The sequence below is a fragment of the Phaseolus vulgaris genome, chromosome 1 (genome assembly GCF_000499845.2).
Source record: "Phaseolus vulgaris cultivar G19833 chromosome 1, P. vulgaris v2.0, whole genome shotgun sequence".
Classification (NCBI taxonomy): Eukaryota; Viridiplantae; Streptophyta; class Magnoliopsida; order Fabales; family Fabaceae; genus Phaseolus; species Phaseolus vulgaris.
This window is the reverse complement of record NC_023759.2, coordinates 42,756,882-42,771,255: the sequence shown is the minus strand read 5'-3', so window position 1 is coordinate 42,771,255 and position 14,374 is coordinate 42,756,882. Positions and strand designations below refer to the sequence as shown.

The 14,374-nt window shown below is 33.8% G+C and overlaps 2 protein-coding genes across 2 annotated transcripts; both read left to right on the top strand.

Moving 5' to 3' along the window:
* Positions 1-1,214: 1,214 nt before the first annotated feature.
* LOC137814388 (diaminopimelate epimerase, chloroplastic) lies at positions 1,215-8,554 on the top strand. The gene is made up of 9 exons (XM_068617095.1): positions 1,215-1,736; positions 1,812-1,979; positions 2,283-2,353; positions 2,577-2,634; positions 2,820-2,999; positions 3,268-3,352; positions 3,790-3,849; positions 3,963-4,036; positions 8,213-8,554. The coding sequence occupies exons 1-9, from the start codon at positions 1,470-1,472 to the stop codon at positions 8,327-8,329; spliced, it is 1,080 nt and encodes a 359-aa protein (XP_068473196.1). The 5' UTR covers positions 1,215-1,469; the 3' UTR covers positions 8,330-8,554.
* A 1,961-nt stretch (positions 8,555-10,515) lies between these two features.
* LOC137814386 (zinc finger protein ZAT11-like) lies at positions 10,516-11,246 on the top strand. The gene has a single exon (XM_068617093.1). The coding sequence runs from the start codon at positions 10,610-10,612 to the stop codon at positions 11,075-11,077; it is 468 nt and encodes a 155-aa protein (XP_068473194.1). The 5' UTR covers positions 10,516-10,609; the 3' UTR covers positions 11,078-11,246.
* Positions 11,247-14,374: the final 3,128 nt, after the last annotated feature.

Sequence of the window (14,374 nt, the reverse complement as noted above, 5' to 3'; positions counted from 1 at the left end):
CGAGGAACCTTTTATAATGGAGAATGATCCAACGATGTTATAGTACTGGAAAAATGGAGACTGATCTTAGTAATATAGGTCACACCTTTGTATGATGTATTCAATGTTTATATTTATCGCCTTAAAAAACAATCATTTTAGATGGACTTATATATTTAATTATTTATGTTTTTTTCTCTTTTGACTTCAATAATAATTAATGATTTTTTTTATGGTGTAATCACATTAACTTTTATTATTTTCTATTTCAAATGTTTCATAACGTACTAAATATATTATTACTAAATAGTTATTTATTATATTAATTAAATTATGTATTATTCTTGATCAGGTTGAAACCAAGAGAACGATTCAGACTATTTTTTGGCCGATCGGTTTTCACTTCCTCCCTTCCTCTCAAATCGAACTCATCGCTCTCCCTTCGTTACTATACCTCTTATTCTCGTGATCTACAGGCTCGGATGATATCTGCAAAGGACACTATGACGCTCAAGTGAGAATTCGGTATCACTCAGTGTTATTAATATTGTGTAATGACGTATGTGATTCTTGGAATTTGTGCCTATTTATATGATTATCATGAGTCCTTTATTATTGGGTCGGATTAGGGAGTTGGATCATGCTTAGGTGTGCATTACCTAGTGTTTGATCTCTGGTTAGTCTCATTAATCACGTTTAGGCGTAATGATTTTGGTGGTATCGGTCAATTTAGACCGAGTACCGAGTCATGGTTTCAGTCGTGCAGATGCTACCAATACATGTATATTATTTTAAAGACTAAAAAGTTATTAATATTTAAATTAAGTTTTATTATTAATATATAGTTTTTAAATTAATATTTAATTAATTATTAAATGTTTAACTGGATAGGTGTAAACCTTATTTTTTAATATTTGATATGTTAAATAAACTTTATTCTTATAGTAAATTTGGTCTGATAAGAACTTTTATGAAATCAATATAATTAGTAAGAATAAGAATATAATTAATAAGAATAAGGGTAGGTTTGGGAGAAAGATGTTGAAAGAGGAGAAAAAGTTGTGTCAAGCAAGGAATAGATAGTGGCACATTAATTGTGTATGTGTCTTAGGGTTGGGTGGACTTTATAGTGTGTATTTGGATGACACATAAATATACTAAAGACACATCATCACTCTTATAAAAAATGATAATTGAAATTATAATTATAAACTATAAGTTCCTCTAATTTTGTTGTTGTATATATTTCACTATCACAAATTTTAACAATTAATTTTTGTAAGTAAATTTTCTTCTCTCAAACCAGCAAATCCAAGGAAGAAAAAGAAAAATCACATCAAGAGACGTATTAACGGCCGAGATTGTGTACAATAATCCTGAAAGAAACCGTAGACAACCGGAAGCTCATAACGCTTCGCGGTGCGCCAGAGTCAAAGCCAGACGGTGACAGTGGCAGACTGCAGTATCCGCCGCCATTCGAAGCTGCAAAGATGGCCATAACAGCCACCATTTCCGTTCCTCTCACATCCCCCACGCGCCGCACTCTCTTCTCCCTCAATAATCTCTCCCCCCACTCTCCCAGATTCACTTTGCCCACACCGCGACGCACTTTCAAATACCCTAATTCCCGCCTTGTCGCCTCCTCCATGAGCACTGACGCCCCCGTCAAAACCCCCTCCACTTCCTTCCTCAACCGCCTACAGACCGGCTTTCTCCATTTCGCCAAGTACCACGGCCTCGGAAACGACTTCGTTTTGGTGAGTTCCATTCCGCTTCGCTTTCCCTTTATTGAATTAATAACCGTTCGGTGTTTGACGCGTCGTTTTGAATAGATTGACAATAGAGACTCGTCCGAGCCCAGGATCACTGCAGAGAAAGCGGTGCAACTGTGTGATCGGAACTTCGGTGTTGGAGCTGACGGAGTTATCTTTGTATTGCCTGGCATCAATGGCACTGATTATACCATGAGAATTTTCAACTCTGATGGTAGTGAACCTGAGGTAGTTCTCCTTTTGGTTGAATGGAGTTAGGCCTAGAAGAAAATATTGAGTTTTTCTCATAATTTAAGATAAACTTAGAAGCATTCTCATTTAACTTTTCCAAAAAGTGAAATGCATAATAAAGTGCATAAGTTGATTTTAATTTAAAGAGAGTACCCCAATCCGTTTTACTTTGTTACTTTTTTCCTGTAAATGTTTATGCAGAATTTTATCACTCACAAGCTTAAAAAAGTACAGATTCTTAGTTTTTTTTATCACTGACAAGTTTGTTGTCATTTATCTGATTGACGCTCTTCTTCATAGATGTGTGGCAATGGAGTGCGATGCTTTGCCAAATTCGTTTCTCAGCTTGAGAATTTACAAGGAAGCCATAGGTTTGGTTGTTCTTTCTATAACTTTTCTGTTATGTTTCCTAATTGCTCTTTTCTGAGCTTTTTTTACGTCTAACAAATCTCTGTAAAGAAAAGATTTGTGTCAGATAATGTTGAAAATTGATTTAATAAATTGATGATGATGATTTTTTTTATGATGGTTTAGCTGCCACCTCGGTCATTATCATTATATAGTAATGGACTAATGTATTTTCTTGCATTGCAGTTTTACCGTACATACAGGTGCTGGTCTGATTATACCTGAAGTCTTAGAGGATGGAAATGTACGTTACGTTGCAAATATTTGCTATTTACTTATTGATTTGTGATATTGTTTTAAGGCATTGGCTCATGCTGCTGCTCCTAAGGTGCCTTAATTAGTTTAACGTTAGGGAGGAATATTCTTTTTGTCTCTTATCTGATATTGGTCCTCTTTCTCAAGCTTGATAGATAATACTAACTGTTTCAGGTAAGAGTTGACATGGGGGAACCGGTTCTTAAAGCCTCAGATGTGCCTACTAAATTACCTGCAAACAAGGATAATGCTGTTGTTAAATCGGAGCTGGTCGTGGATGGAGTTATCTGGCATGTGACCTGTGTTAGCATGGGAAATCCACACTGTGTTACTTTCAGTAGAGAAGGAAGCCAGGTCTTTATTTTGACATACAGTACATATGTCATACTACGATTTGCTTTTATGATGAATATTCTTGCATACAATTGAATTTGGAACCATTTGGATCAGAAGAAACATAGCTTCTTTGAAATATAATTTTTAAGGTCAATAAATATTTTTTTAATTGCATCCCAAAAGTTAAGATGTCAAAGTTCATCTGCTGTGCTACAGCTTTACATGGATTAATATTTTTCAGCCTTTGCTGCTTATTCCATGTTTGTTTTAATCCTTGTTGCAACAGAATTTGCTTGTTGATGAATTGAAGCTAGCAGAAATTGGCCCAAAATTTGAACATCATGAGGTGTTCCCAGCACGAACTAACACAGGCAAGATATTTCTATAATTGGACTATGCTTGTTAACTTTCTTACCTTTGCTGACCCCATCGTTTTTTTTTTTATTTCTGCCAGTTGGGGCTTTTTATTTTATTTTACTTCCTTGAGCAATATAGCTTTGATGGCAAGCTAAATGCACATTCTGGCAAATGGTTGTTACTGACTTAGTGACATGCAATTCTTCTTGGTTTAATGTTTGGTAACATGATATTGTTGGTATTTTTTCTTGGACTTGGTCGAACTGTAGTAGTAGCTTAGGTTAGGCATATAATATTGTGCAATTATGGCTTGCTTTATTTATCAGCAGAGTTTCTCCATTGACGTTTTGATTCCTTGAGTATGACTCAAATGAAATGCGGGGAGTCATCATCACGCTAATTCAGTTGTTGTATATCTCATTAATTATATGGTTTCTTTATTAATGTGCAGAGTTTGTGCAAGTATTGTCTAATTCTCACTTGAAAATGCGTGTTTGGGAGCGGGGAGCAGGTTAGAATATTCTAATAGCCATGTTGTGTCAGATTAGTATTAGTATTGTTTGTACAATTGTCAGGGTAAGTTCAACGTGCCTCAAAATTTTGAGTTCATGTTTTGTTGTGCAGGAGCAACCCTAGCCTGTGGAACGGGAGCTTGTGCTACTGTTGTTGCAGCAGTTCTTGAGGGTCATGCTGGGAGGGTAAGCTTGCTACTATGCTTGTAACAATATGAAAACTATTAATTTTTCATTAAAAAAATTACCATAATTGTAGTCAATAAGGCCGAAGTTGCTGTATTAGCAGTGTAGCATGGTGGTGTTCCGGTGGGGCATTGTGCAAATGCTGTTGTGCTGCATTTCGGTGTTGCTGTTGGAGACAGCATAGTAGCGGTGTAACAGGGTGGCTGTACACATTTATCCCCCCAAATAGCCTCAATCTGTGATTATTAGAGAGGGTATTTTAGAATTTTAGTAGTGCTTTTAGGTTAGCTTTTGAAGAGAAGCTCTTCTATCCCTCGTGCACATTCTTCCCTAACCTTATTCTCTATTCTCTCCTGAACCCACAGACAATTCTTCTTGTCTGGTAACCTTTGTTCTTCCCTGACAAAGGCAACCTTTTATGGCAGCCAGACCACTCCGTTGAGGACAACCTCTTATTTGTTTTAGGTTCTTTTTTCTTTTCCTTTGAAGTTTTTCTCATCTTTTCTCTAATTCTGATTTCTCTCTTTTATATGCTTTGTATTTCCCTTTTCCACGGCTGCCTATAATCTTTTTCTCTGTGTTCCTTGTTCTCAGATTCCTTTTTTTCTTTCATGCTGGCTGGCAGCAGCCATAAACTTTTTTTGTCCTTGACTTCATGTGCTCTTTTGTATTCTCTATGGCGACACTGAGATGAATCTTGAAGAGAATGAAGATTCATATTAAATATTGTATTTGATTTTTAATGTCTTGTACTTTAGTTTCTTTGGGCTTTTGGGGCTTTTAGTTCTTTGTTCCCTTGACTACTATTTCTATCTACTTTATATTTTGTTTGGGTATTAATATCATGAGTTGTATTGTATTATTGATGATTGCTAGTGCCCAATTTTGTAGTGTTTTTTTTCTCTTTTGTTGAGCTTGTATATATATGTGTGTATATATATATATATATATATATATATATATATAGTATTAATTATTTTATTTAGTATACATGTGTATTATATTAGAGTAGAGGTTTTGCTATATGCTCTCAGTTTTGGGCGTGGCCACTTCTCTTGGCAACTAGGGATTGACCACTATGCTCTTTACTACAATCCTTTCTCCATCACCACCATCTTTCTCACAGCTTTCTAGTACGGAAAGTTTTCAGTAGCAAAATTCAGCTTGCTTGAAAAGCTGTCAGTATCTGGCCATAATGGCGCATAAAGGTTTTCTGGCAAAGGTAGCAAGGCGTCTAATCATGTGGCTTCAGATGTTGAACCTAAAGTGTATTTTGGAGATGTCACGATGTGTAGGCGATGGGCGATGGAATTGTCACCTAAATTTCCCAGATGTCCTTACACAAAGTCATACCATCTCTCCTCCTGCACTAAACATGGAGAGGCAGGAAGTTGGCATATCACCAATTGACAATTGCCATGTCGGGTCCTCATTCAACAATTGACGGGCCACTTATGGTTGGTGCCCCATGGCATTCGGTTCTGCTATGACCATGGTCATAAACCTCCTCAAGGCCTTTTGTTTGAGATAACCCTTGAGTACAATCACCCTATGGCTCACAGTTCACCAGAAAAAGAACAATCATCTATTTCAGTCACAACAGTTGAAAAGGAATAAATATTAAAGAACAGGGACAGATTGAAAGTTAGCTTCTGGAGTCAGCTCCAACTGGATATTGAAGATACGTTTTCATGAAACATATGTTTTCTATCAAATAGCTTTGTGAAGTACAATATTAACGGAAATGATAGATTCAAATGTGTGCACTGTAGCAATATAAAATAACCTTTGGTAGGTGCACCAAAAGAAAATCTACAAAGAAGTTGAGTTGAGGTTACCATAAATATATATTTAAGTTGAACTGGTGTAGAAATTACCACAACTCAAGTGTCCAACTGAATGTCTTCTCAATTTTTGTTCTATCTCTTAAACATGATAGCAAGTTTGCCTTGCTGGCAGTTCCCCATGCAGAAATTACTTTATCTGGTATCCATCTCTAGAAAGGTGGAGGAAACTTTGGTCGTGTGTGTGATTCACTCAACCTACTCGAACTGTCTTTTAAGAACACTACTTTTGCTTTCTTATTTTGTATTGACAAGGTGCCCTTATACCGATGTTAGCAATGGCATATATCAGATGGAAGAAAGAAAGAACTTTACTACAGTATACCCGTTTCTTGAAGTAGTGGGTTCCTAAAGAAGATGGAAATGCATTATGGAAATGTTCCGAGGAATTTGAGAGCTCAGTCCCCCAACCAAAACTAGCCCTCACCTACTAACTTCCATCAATTACATTCTTTTCCTCTATTTTTACCTCCGCTACTGTTGTAAAAAGAGCTAATTAACTAAATACTTATCTAACAGCTTTAACAAAGAAGGCCTAACCAATGTAGGTCGACCAACTTGTTTCTTTAGGCCATATTCTTGTTCGTTCTACATATACTTTCGTAATTGGGTCTGAAGATAACTGCTTGCTTTTTATAAAGATTTAAAGAACTACTCACTCATAGGCTAGCTCAATATACTGTTGGAAAGGACTTTGTCTTGTATTTCCAACATAATTTTGGAAGATGATGATATTAAAGGGAGCTGGAAGCTTCTGACAATCTGGTACACATTTCAATAAAATCAAATGAGTGTCATACTCTTTGGCTGCTGCAGTAGTGTCTTTTGTTATCTACCGCATTCTGCAGGTACAAGACAGATGGTGTCATTGGCCTTGCTTCACAAATAGTATTGATGGTCTAAACCTTGCAAAATTACTGTCAGTTGCATCACTTGTTCTAAATGCATGTTATGGATTTATGGTATCATTTATTGAGATATGAAAAATGATTTATTTCTACCATTTGCAAATTAGCGTTGTTCTTTCTGTAGTTTCTGTCACAAATATTGTTTTGGTCTTAGTTGTCATTTTGTCTTGAGTTGATACTGGTGTTATATCTGCCATTGTAAAGTGGCTTTGGATGGTGAATGTGACTGCGTTTATTTAGTCAGACGAGGTTTTTCAACAGGGGAAAACTTAAATATGTTTTTGCATTCTATATTTTATACTTACATACCAACACTGGACCTTTGTCTCTAAAATTTGAGTCATGATTTGTTTCCTTCGGTATCATAAATTGTCTATTGTAGTTAAATGAATTCCCAACACGCCTAACCTTTGACCCTTGCCATGATAAAAAAATTGTGAAGTATTGTCGAATGAATTCCCAACACATCTTTATTTAATGGATCATAAAAGTGTCTAGTTTCAAAAAAAAAGGTCAGCATTTTCACTGTGTTTGTTTGGGGTGAAAGGGAGGGGGGGAGGATGGATGAGTGTGGAAAGTAGTGAATTTGGATGAAGTGATTTGGGATGATTTGTGATGAAATACATCGATGCCCCACATGTATGGTTTTCCTTGCTAGTAAAATGAGAAAGAAGAGGAAATGTGATCTGTGAAATTGACTACATTACCCGTGCTTTTAGTTGAGTAACCCATGACTTGCATAACACATTCACGACCAAAATGGTTTGTCTTCCACATCGTGAAGCATGATTTTGTCCTTTTGGGATGTCCGTGGAGAAATTGGCAGAGATGGAAAGCCCTTTGAAGGAGAAGCACGGTTTCAAAGATGGTTTTCCATATTTGTGCCTTGATGTCCTGCCATTTGCCCAGGGTTTTGCAGGATAATTGATTATGTGGTGTGATATAATTGATTATGCATAATTAATTAATCACTTAATTGATTACGAATACTGTTTTTGGAAACACCTTTGGTCATTAGGCATAAATCATAAATCACAAATCCAATTGTCTTATTTTTAAAAAAATATGAAAGACAAGTATAAAATTGTCATTCATCACAAATTATCACTTTCCTTCTTTTTCCCCCAATCAAACATAATTCTATTCATTTCTCCTCTCTTTCCTTTCTATTTCACTTCAACAAAACAATCTCATTTTACACCAATTTACTACTTCTTTCTTTTTTTTCTCTCTTCCACTCCCTCAATTTTTTTCACAGTATCCAAATGGAGTCTTAATGGATAGTTGTAGAGGGATTTATATTTGATCTATTTGTAGAGACTGAACGCACACACATGCCTAAAGTGCAAGTTCTTCCTCACTGTACCCAAAAAATAATTGCGTAGATTTTGCCATAATCTTTTTAATCTGTCAATTTGAAACAGATATGCACGGTTGATCTACCTGGAGGGCCGCTTCAGATTGAGTGGAAGGAGGAAGATAATCATGTGTATATGACAGGCTCAGCCGATGTAGTTTATTATGGATCTTTGCCTCTTTGATAAACAGCCCATTGTTAAAACTAATACTTGTGTGAGTTAGGAATTACTGAATAATCTTTGCATGGGAGGCGGACTTCTTGTTTTTACTGAATGTTTCACTACGTATTTAATCTCTTCCCGCCCATTTGGTTTAATGAGTCACAATGGTGCATTCATGAGTTGAACGGTGAGTTGAATTGTGTGGATTAATGGCTTTTCATGATATCTGGTTTCAAGATTGTAAAATTGCAAGTTTTGCTGTGCTTCTAGGTAGAACTGTTGGAGATTGAGATTACGTCAGCAGTATTACTGTTACAGAAGAAAAAAATCAACTTGTTGATAATATAGCTCAAATGTAATATGGTGTGAAAAAGATACTCGCTGTTTTCAATTAAATGCTGCAAAAGGTGGATATATTTTCCAAGTCTGAACGATACCTTCTTTTGTTTCAAAATCTACTCAGGTTCCAATTCCATTGAATAGAAAAAAAACAATTTCTTAGAAAATAATATATGATATCAGTTATTTATATTAAAATATTTTGAAGCTGGTTGCGATCAACAACATAGTATAATTATTGAAACTTTTTCGTTTAGTAAAATTTGTTAAATATCTTTTTAGAAAAAGGGGTGATACTAAGCTTCCAAAATGATTTTTTTTTTTCCGTTAGAAAGGTAAGAAGTCGAGTGATTCCTGATTTTACTTTATTGCGGGTATCATCTTTAGACATTCTCTTTTTTATTCAGTGTATTCTATAAGTAAAATTACCAAAAGTGGAATGTGAGTTCTCTCGATCAACCCAAATAAATATCACTTCTAGATCATCTCCAAGGATTTACTGTAATGTTTTATTTTTTACTTAATAGTTTACTTTGCTCTTTTATTTTTAAGTTGATTTCAATACTTAAGTGTTTTTTTAAATGTAATATTTTAACTTTTTCGTCAAATTAACGAAAATGTTGTTATAAAGGTAATGTGACAAATGTCTTGTTCCTTCAAATTGTCATGTTTACTTCTCATTACTAATTCTGCTGAGATGCAAGAATCTTATACAAATCATATTTCTAAGATTGAAAAATATCTTTAGTTCTAAGATCCAAGATCTTAGATATTTCAAATTCTGTCGTATTAGCATAAAAGACTTCTTACAAAAACTCAAGTTTTACGATATCTTTATTATAATTTTTGTTTTAAATGTTCTTTACTTTTTCATTAAGTAAAAAAAAAGGATGGTAGGTGTCTGAAGCAAACATGTATACAAAGTTTTTCATAACCTTTTTTTTTTAATACATAAAAAATGTATCCGTATATAAACCTTCGTAAAGGAATAAACCTTTTAAAGGTAAAAATAGTGTAATATAAACCATTTGTCCAAAATGTTGAACAACTAACCTTCTGCATATCGGAATCATACTGAGAATAGTTAGATGAAAGTCCCTACCAACTAACTAGAAGTAGATATTAGGGGCGTTGCCCATATGTTGTTCACCAAAAAAGACTAGAATTTATATTAGTCTTCTGATACATAAGTAGTATGTACGAATCAAGTGATGGAATTTTCTATTAGCTGGGAATAAAGTATTCTTTTTTACTCTTACCTTGCTTGAGGAATGAGTGTGGTTGCAAAGTATAAACTAATCTGCTGCCCAAATTTGACTGGGTATGGAGTTTCACTACCTACACAGGCCGGATTCTGCCGCAATTTCACACATCCCCGTGTGAAAGCATAGAACGAGCTTTCAGATGGTTCTTACCAACCACTAATCAACCCAGTTGGGAACTCAAAGAAAAACGTGATTTTTCAACCATTCGATCAAATATGTCTTCAGAATAGTTCCTTTCCCTTTTTGTTCAAAAAGTTCTGTTACACTAGAAGCTGCACAGAATGTTCCGGGTTGGGAGAAAGAGAGGTAGAAGTTTCGTGGAACTTTTGTGGGCCGTGATTGTTCACTCGTTACTTAACGCGGCCTAAAAGTTAAAAGCACAAGTGAGCGTGGGGCACAAGCCTCACGTGGACCACATATTTTGGCTCTTACAACGACAACATTCGGGAAGCAACTACGTAACCAGGGGCGTTCGCGTAATTACAACTAGTCAAAAGCGTAGTCCAACATGGTTACTTTATTCTAGTTCGAAAACAAAACTTTGTTGAATTTTTGTTATCTTTACTCGTTGCCAACCCAAATCCTATAAATACCAAATACCATGTTCCAGAGTTTCTCATCACCACCTTTGAATCTCATAATTTCTTACAACACACTCTTTCGAGACACACAACACAACACCTTTTCCTTATTCAGCATGTTAGGAATGAAGAGACAACGAGGTAATGAAGGATTCGAGAACTTAGATTTGGCAAAGTGTCTTTTGCTGTTCTCTTGTCCACAAGAAAGTAACAAGGCACAAGAGAAAAGTTTTGGTTCTGCGGAATTTGAGTGCAAGACCTGCAACCGCAAGTTCTCATCTTTTCAAGCACTGGGAGGGCACAGGGCAAGCCACAAGAAGCAGAAAGTAGAAGGGGAAGAACTGAAAGAACAGGGAAAAAGTCTTAGCTTGTGGAGCAAACCCAAAATGCACGAGTGCTCCATCTGTGGCCAAGAATTCTCTCTGGGGCAGGCTCTGGGAGGACACATGAGAAAACATAGAGGTGTCAGCAACGAAGGGTTTGTTCCTATTCCTTCTATCGACCAAGTTATTGCCAAAATCCCAGTTCTGAAAAGGTCCAACAGCACCAGGGTTATGTGCTTGGACTTGGAGTTACACCTCTAGAGAATAATGCTCTTCCTTCATAACTTTTTTTAACATTTTTACCCGCTTCTGGACACATGTATTCTTTCCATTTTTTGTGTAAATTCATTGGATTTTCCATTGTAGATGATTTTTTTAGGCTCCTCGATTGTAGATTATTGATTCTTTATTAATTCATTTGTTTCTCACATATGATTTTGCTATAGTCAAATTACGTAACAATGATAGGTAAGCAACTAACAACTCCACTCTATCTATTAATAAATCTCAGATTTAGAAAGTTACTAAAGAGCTCTTTTGCCTTATAACAATGATAGATCAAAACATTCTTTGTGACACATGAGTCTGTTGTAGCTGCAGCTACTAAAGGAATACAATTTTCTGATTCTTCATCACAATTCACAACTCTTATTTGTAAATATTGAACACACACCGACTTACAGACCAACACACGTGCACGAGCACACTATCATAATGTAAATTGAAATATATATTAAAAAAATATAAAAAGTTATTAAATAAAAAATAATTTTAGAAATTAAAATAATTAATAGTATTTAAAATAATTTTTAAATTGATATTTTATTTTTAGTTATCAATTTTTTTTAATTATTTATTACTTTATATTTTAAACTATTTTTTAAAAGATTAATAGAGATTCATTAATTTAAAATATAAAATAATAAATAGTTAATTCAAGTTGGATTTGGTTGTCTATCCTAATTAAAACTAACCCAAACTACATTAATTAAATTGGATAATTATTAATTGGAGTATTACATTTGTGATTTATAAACTTAATGAAATGGAGTTAAAATAATGATCTGAAAATTTTCTATCGTTAATAAATCTGCATAGAATTATAAGCGTTAATCATGTGTGTGTGTATATATATATATATATATATATATATATATATATATATATATATTTTTTTTTTTTTTAATTTGTAATATTATTTAATTGTTTGTCAAAAATAAAACTGTGCATATTTAAATAACAAGGAGTCCATTGAATCCAAGTTGTTTTTTTTATCATATTAGTTGAATTCGAATTGTATAAATATATTTTGAAAATTGAAACTGATTCAAACTAATTAAAATAGTTGTTCTATTTTGAGGTTTGACTTAGTGTAATATTAAAAAAAAACTACAGAGGTAGATCACAAATTGTTGCAGTGCACCAACCAAATGTGAAACATAAAAGAAGAAGTTTGTTTTTGTGACTGATTTTCCCATTCCCTTCATGCACATTTCGCCACAGCACATCCATTTTGAACAGAGACCACACTTCTGTATCATATACTTTTCTTTTCTATTATATATATAACACACTTTATAGTAATCACCATTGCTCCCAATATTAAAATCATTATTATTTCTTTTCATAACAATTCTCTCAAATTATGTCGTCAAAGGAACAATTTAGACTTTCTTACACTTCATTATTATATTTCCTACTGACTAAAAACATTAAATATCTTTTGAATATGAGAAAGACATCACCAATCAATCACTTCTATATAACCTATAAATCATGATTCTAAATATATTTTTTAAATTATTTGCAACTTCATCGATATATAATTAAAAAATAATTTTAAAAATATATCATTCGTTGAAACAAAATAATCCATAAGGTGATATATAAAAATAATAATAATAAAAAGTATCTATTTTATTTGACATTCTAATCTGTTATAATTTTGAAAATGTTAAATGACAGTTTGTTTAGTTTCTTGGGAAAATGTCAGCGTGATCGAAATTGCCGTCAGCAATTACTTGAGCAATAAGGGCATAGTTGTCTTTCCACAAAGTCAAAATCTAGTTCAGTACAAAAAATAGTCAAAGAAGCGAAGTCCTCGAGTTGAGACTGTTATCCCATTAATTAATATTATCGAAAAATTATAATTATTAATTTTGCTTTTACCTTTTTTTATATTTTTCTTTCTTTCATCCTAATCCAATGAAAATAAAATAGAAAAATACAATCCAAATTCTCTTTACTTTCTTCACATTTACACTAACTTCCATTACAATATAGGTCAAAATTCACACTGTTCCAAATGTTCCAAGGACGTGTTTGGACCTCAACTTAAACCTTTGGAAAATGATTTTAAGTCATTCTTCTGGATTGCCAACCATTCCTAAACTTCATGTGTATGGTTAGGACTATTACACTCTTCTAGATGAATTTTTTAAAAAGGATTGAAACACCCTTTATATATATATTTTTTAATTTATTTTTGTCCTGATTAAAAAAAATAGTATTTCCTTTCATTTGATAAGAAAAGTTTATAGTTTATTCATTTTTATTCTGTCAATTATTTTAAATTTGAATATATCATATCTTTGTTATGACATAACGGAATAATCAACTATAGAATATTTTATAGAATTATAAGTTCTACAAATTGTGGTTTAAGCTTTTTGAATGTTTGACCGCCTTAAAAAATAGAGAAGCATCTCCATGGTCAATACTATGTTTTTCATATAAATGTATGTGTCATTTTGAGCATGATTTTTTTATCAGCAAATATAATCTAATATGTTAAAAATTTAAATATAAGGTGAATGTTTTATCTCCTATAAAGATAAGTAAGATTACTATATGCAAGAAGAAATACTCATAAAATTATTATTTTAATATTTGAATTAAAAGTAATGTAATTTTTTTTGGTGTACTGGTATGGAACGACCGGTCACTACCATGACTCAGTTTACTTGACCGAGCTGACCGATATCCCTACGGACGGTATAGCTGATAGACACATTTAACCACGTTCAAATCAAAGTTAGTGAAGGTAAACTATCATTAAGAATTAGGTAATGCAATCATAAGTGTGATTCATTCCACTAATCAGGCTCAATAAGGCAAACTCATTAAAATAATATAAATAACACACATTCCAAGAAGAAATGTAGTCATTATTACTGTAGAGACCTGAGTGTCGAATACCTCTTTACTGACTTGAGCGTCGGGGTGCCTTCTGCAGGTACCTACCCCATTTGACATTCACCCGAGACTGAAAGACTGAGAGCCGAAGGAGTAGCGTGAAAGCTAGAAAGATCACAGTGAAACCTTAGCAACCTGTTCGAAGAAAGAAAGAAGATGAAACATTCAATAATTCTATAGGTCTTATCTCCTAACAGTAATATTTATAAGTTATCACATAATTTTCATTAATGTGTTACCACATTATGATACCAGCATGACAAAGTATACACATGGAAAAACAAGTTAACCTTGGCATTTTTTGTGGCACACCAAATCAGTATATGTCAACGCACGCAATCCATCTTCAACCTTTACACAACA

Bases quoted from the DNA above. Each gene is read 5' to 3' on its own strand.
- LOC137814386 (XM_068617093.1), top strand. From the start codon at position 10,610: ATGTTAGGAATGAAGAGACAACGAGGTAATGAAGGATTCGAGAACTTA.
- LOC137814388 (XM_068617095.1), top strand. From the start codon at position 1,470: ATGGCCATAACAGCCACCATTTCCGTTCCTCTCACATCCCCCACGCGC. The intron at 1,737-1,811 runs GTGAGTTCCATT...CGTTTTGAATAG, and splicing joins TCGGAAACGACTTCGTTTTG to ATTGACAATAGAGACTCGTC. The intron at 2,354-2,576 runs GTTTGGTTGTTC...CTTGCATTGCAG, and splicing joins AATTTACAAGGAAGCCATAG to TTTTACCGTACATACAGGTG.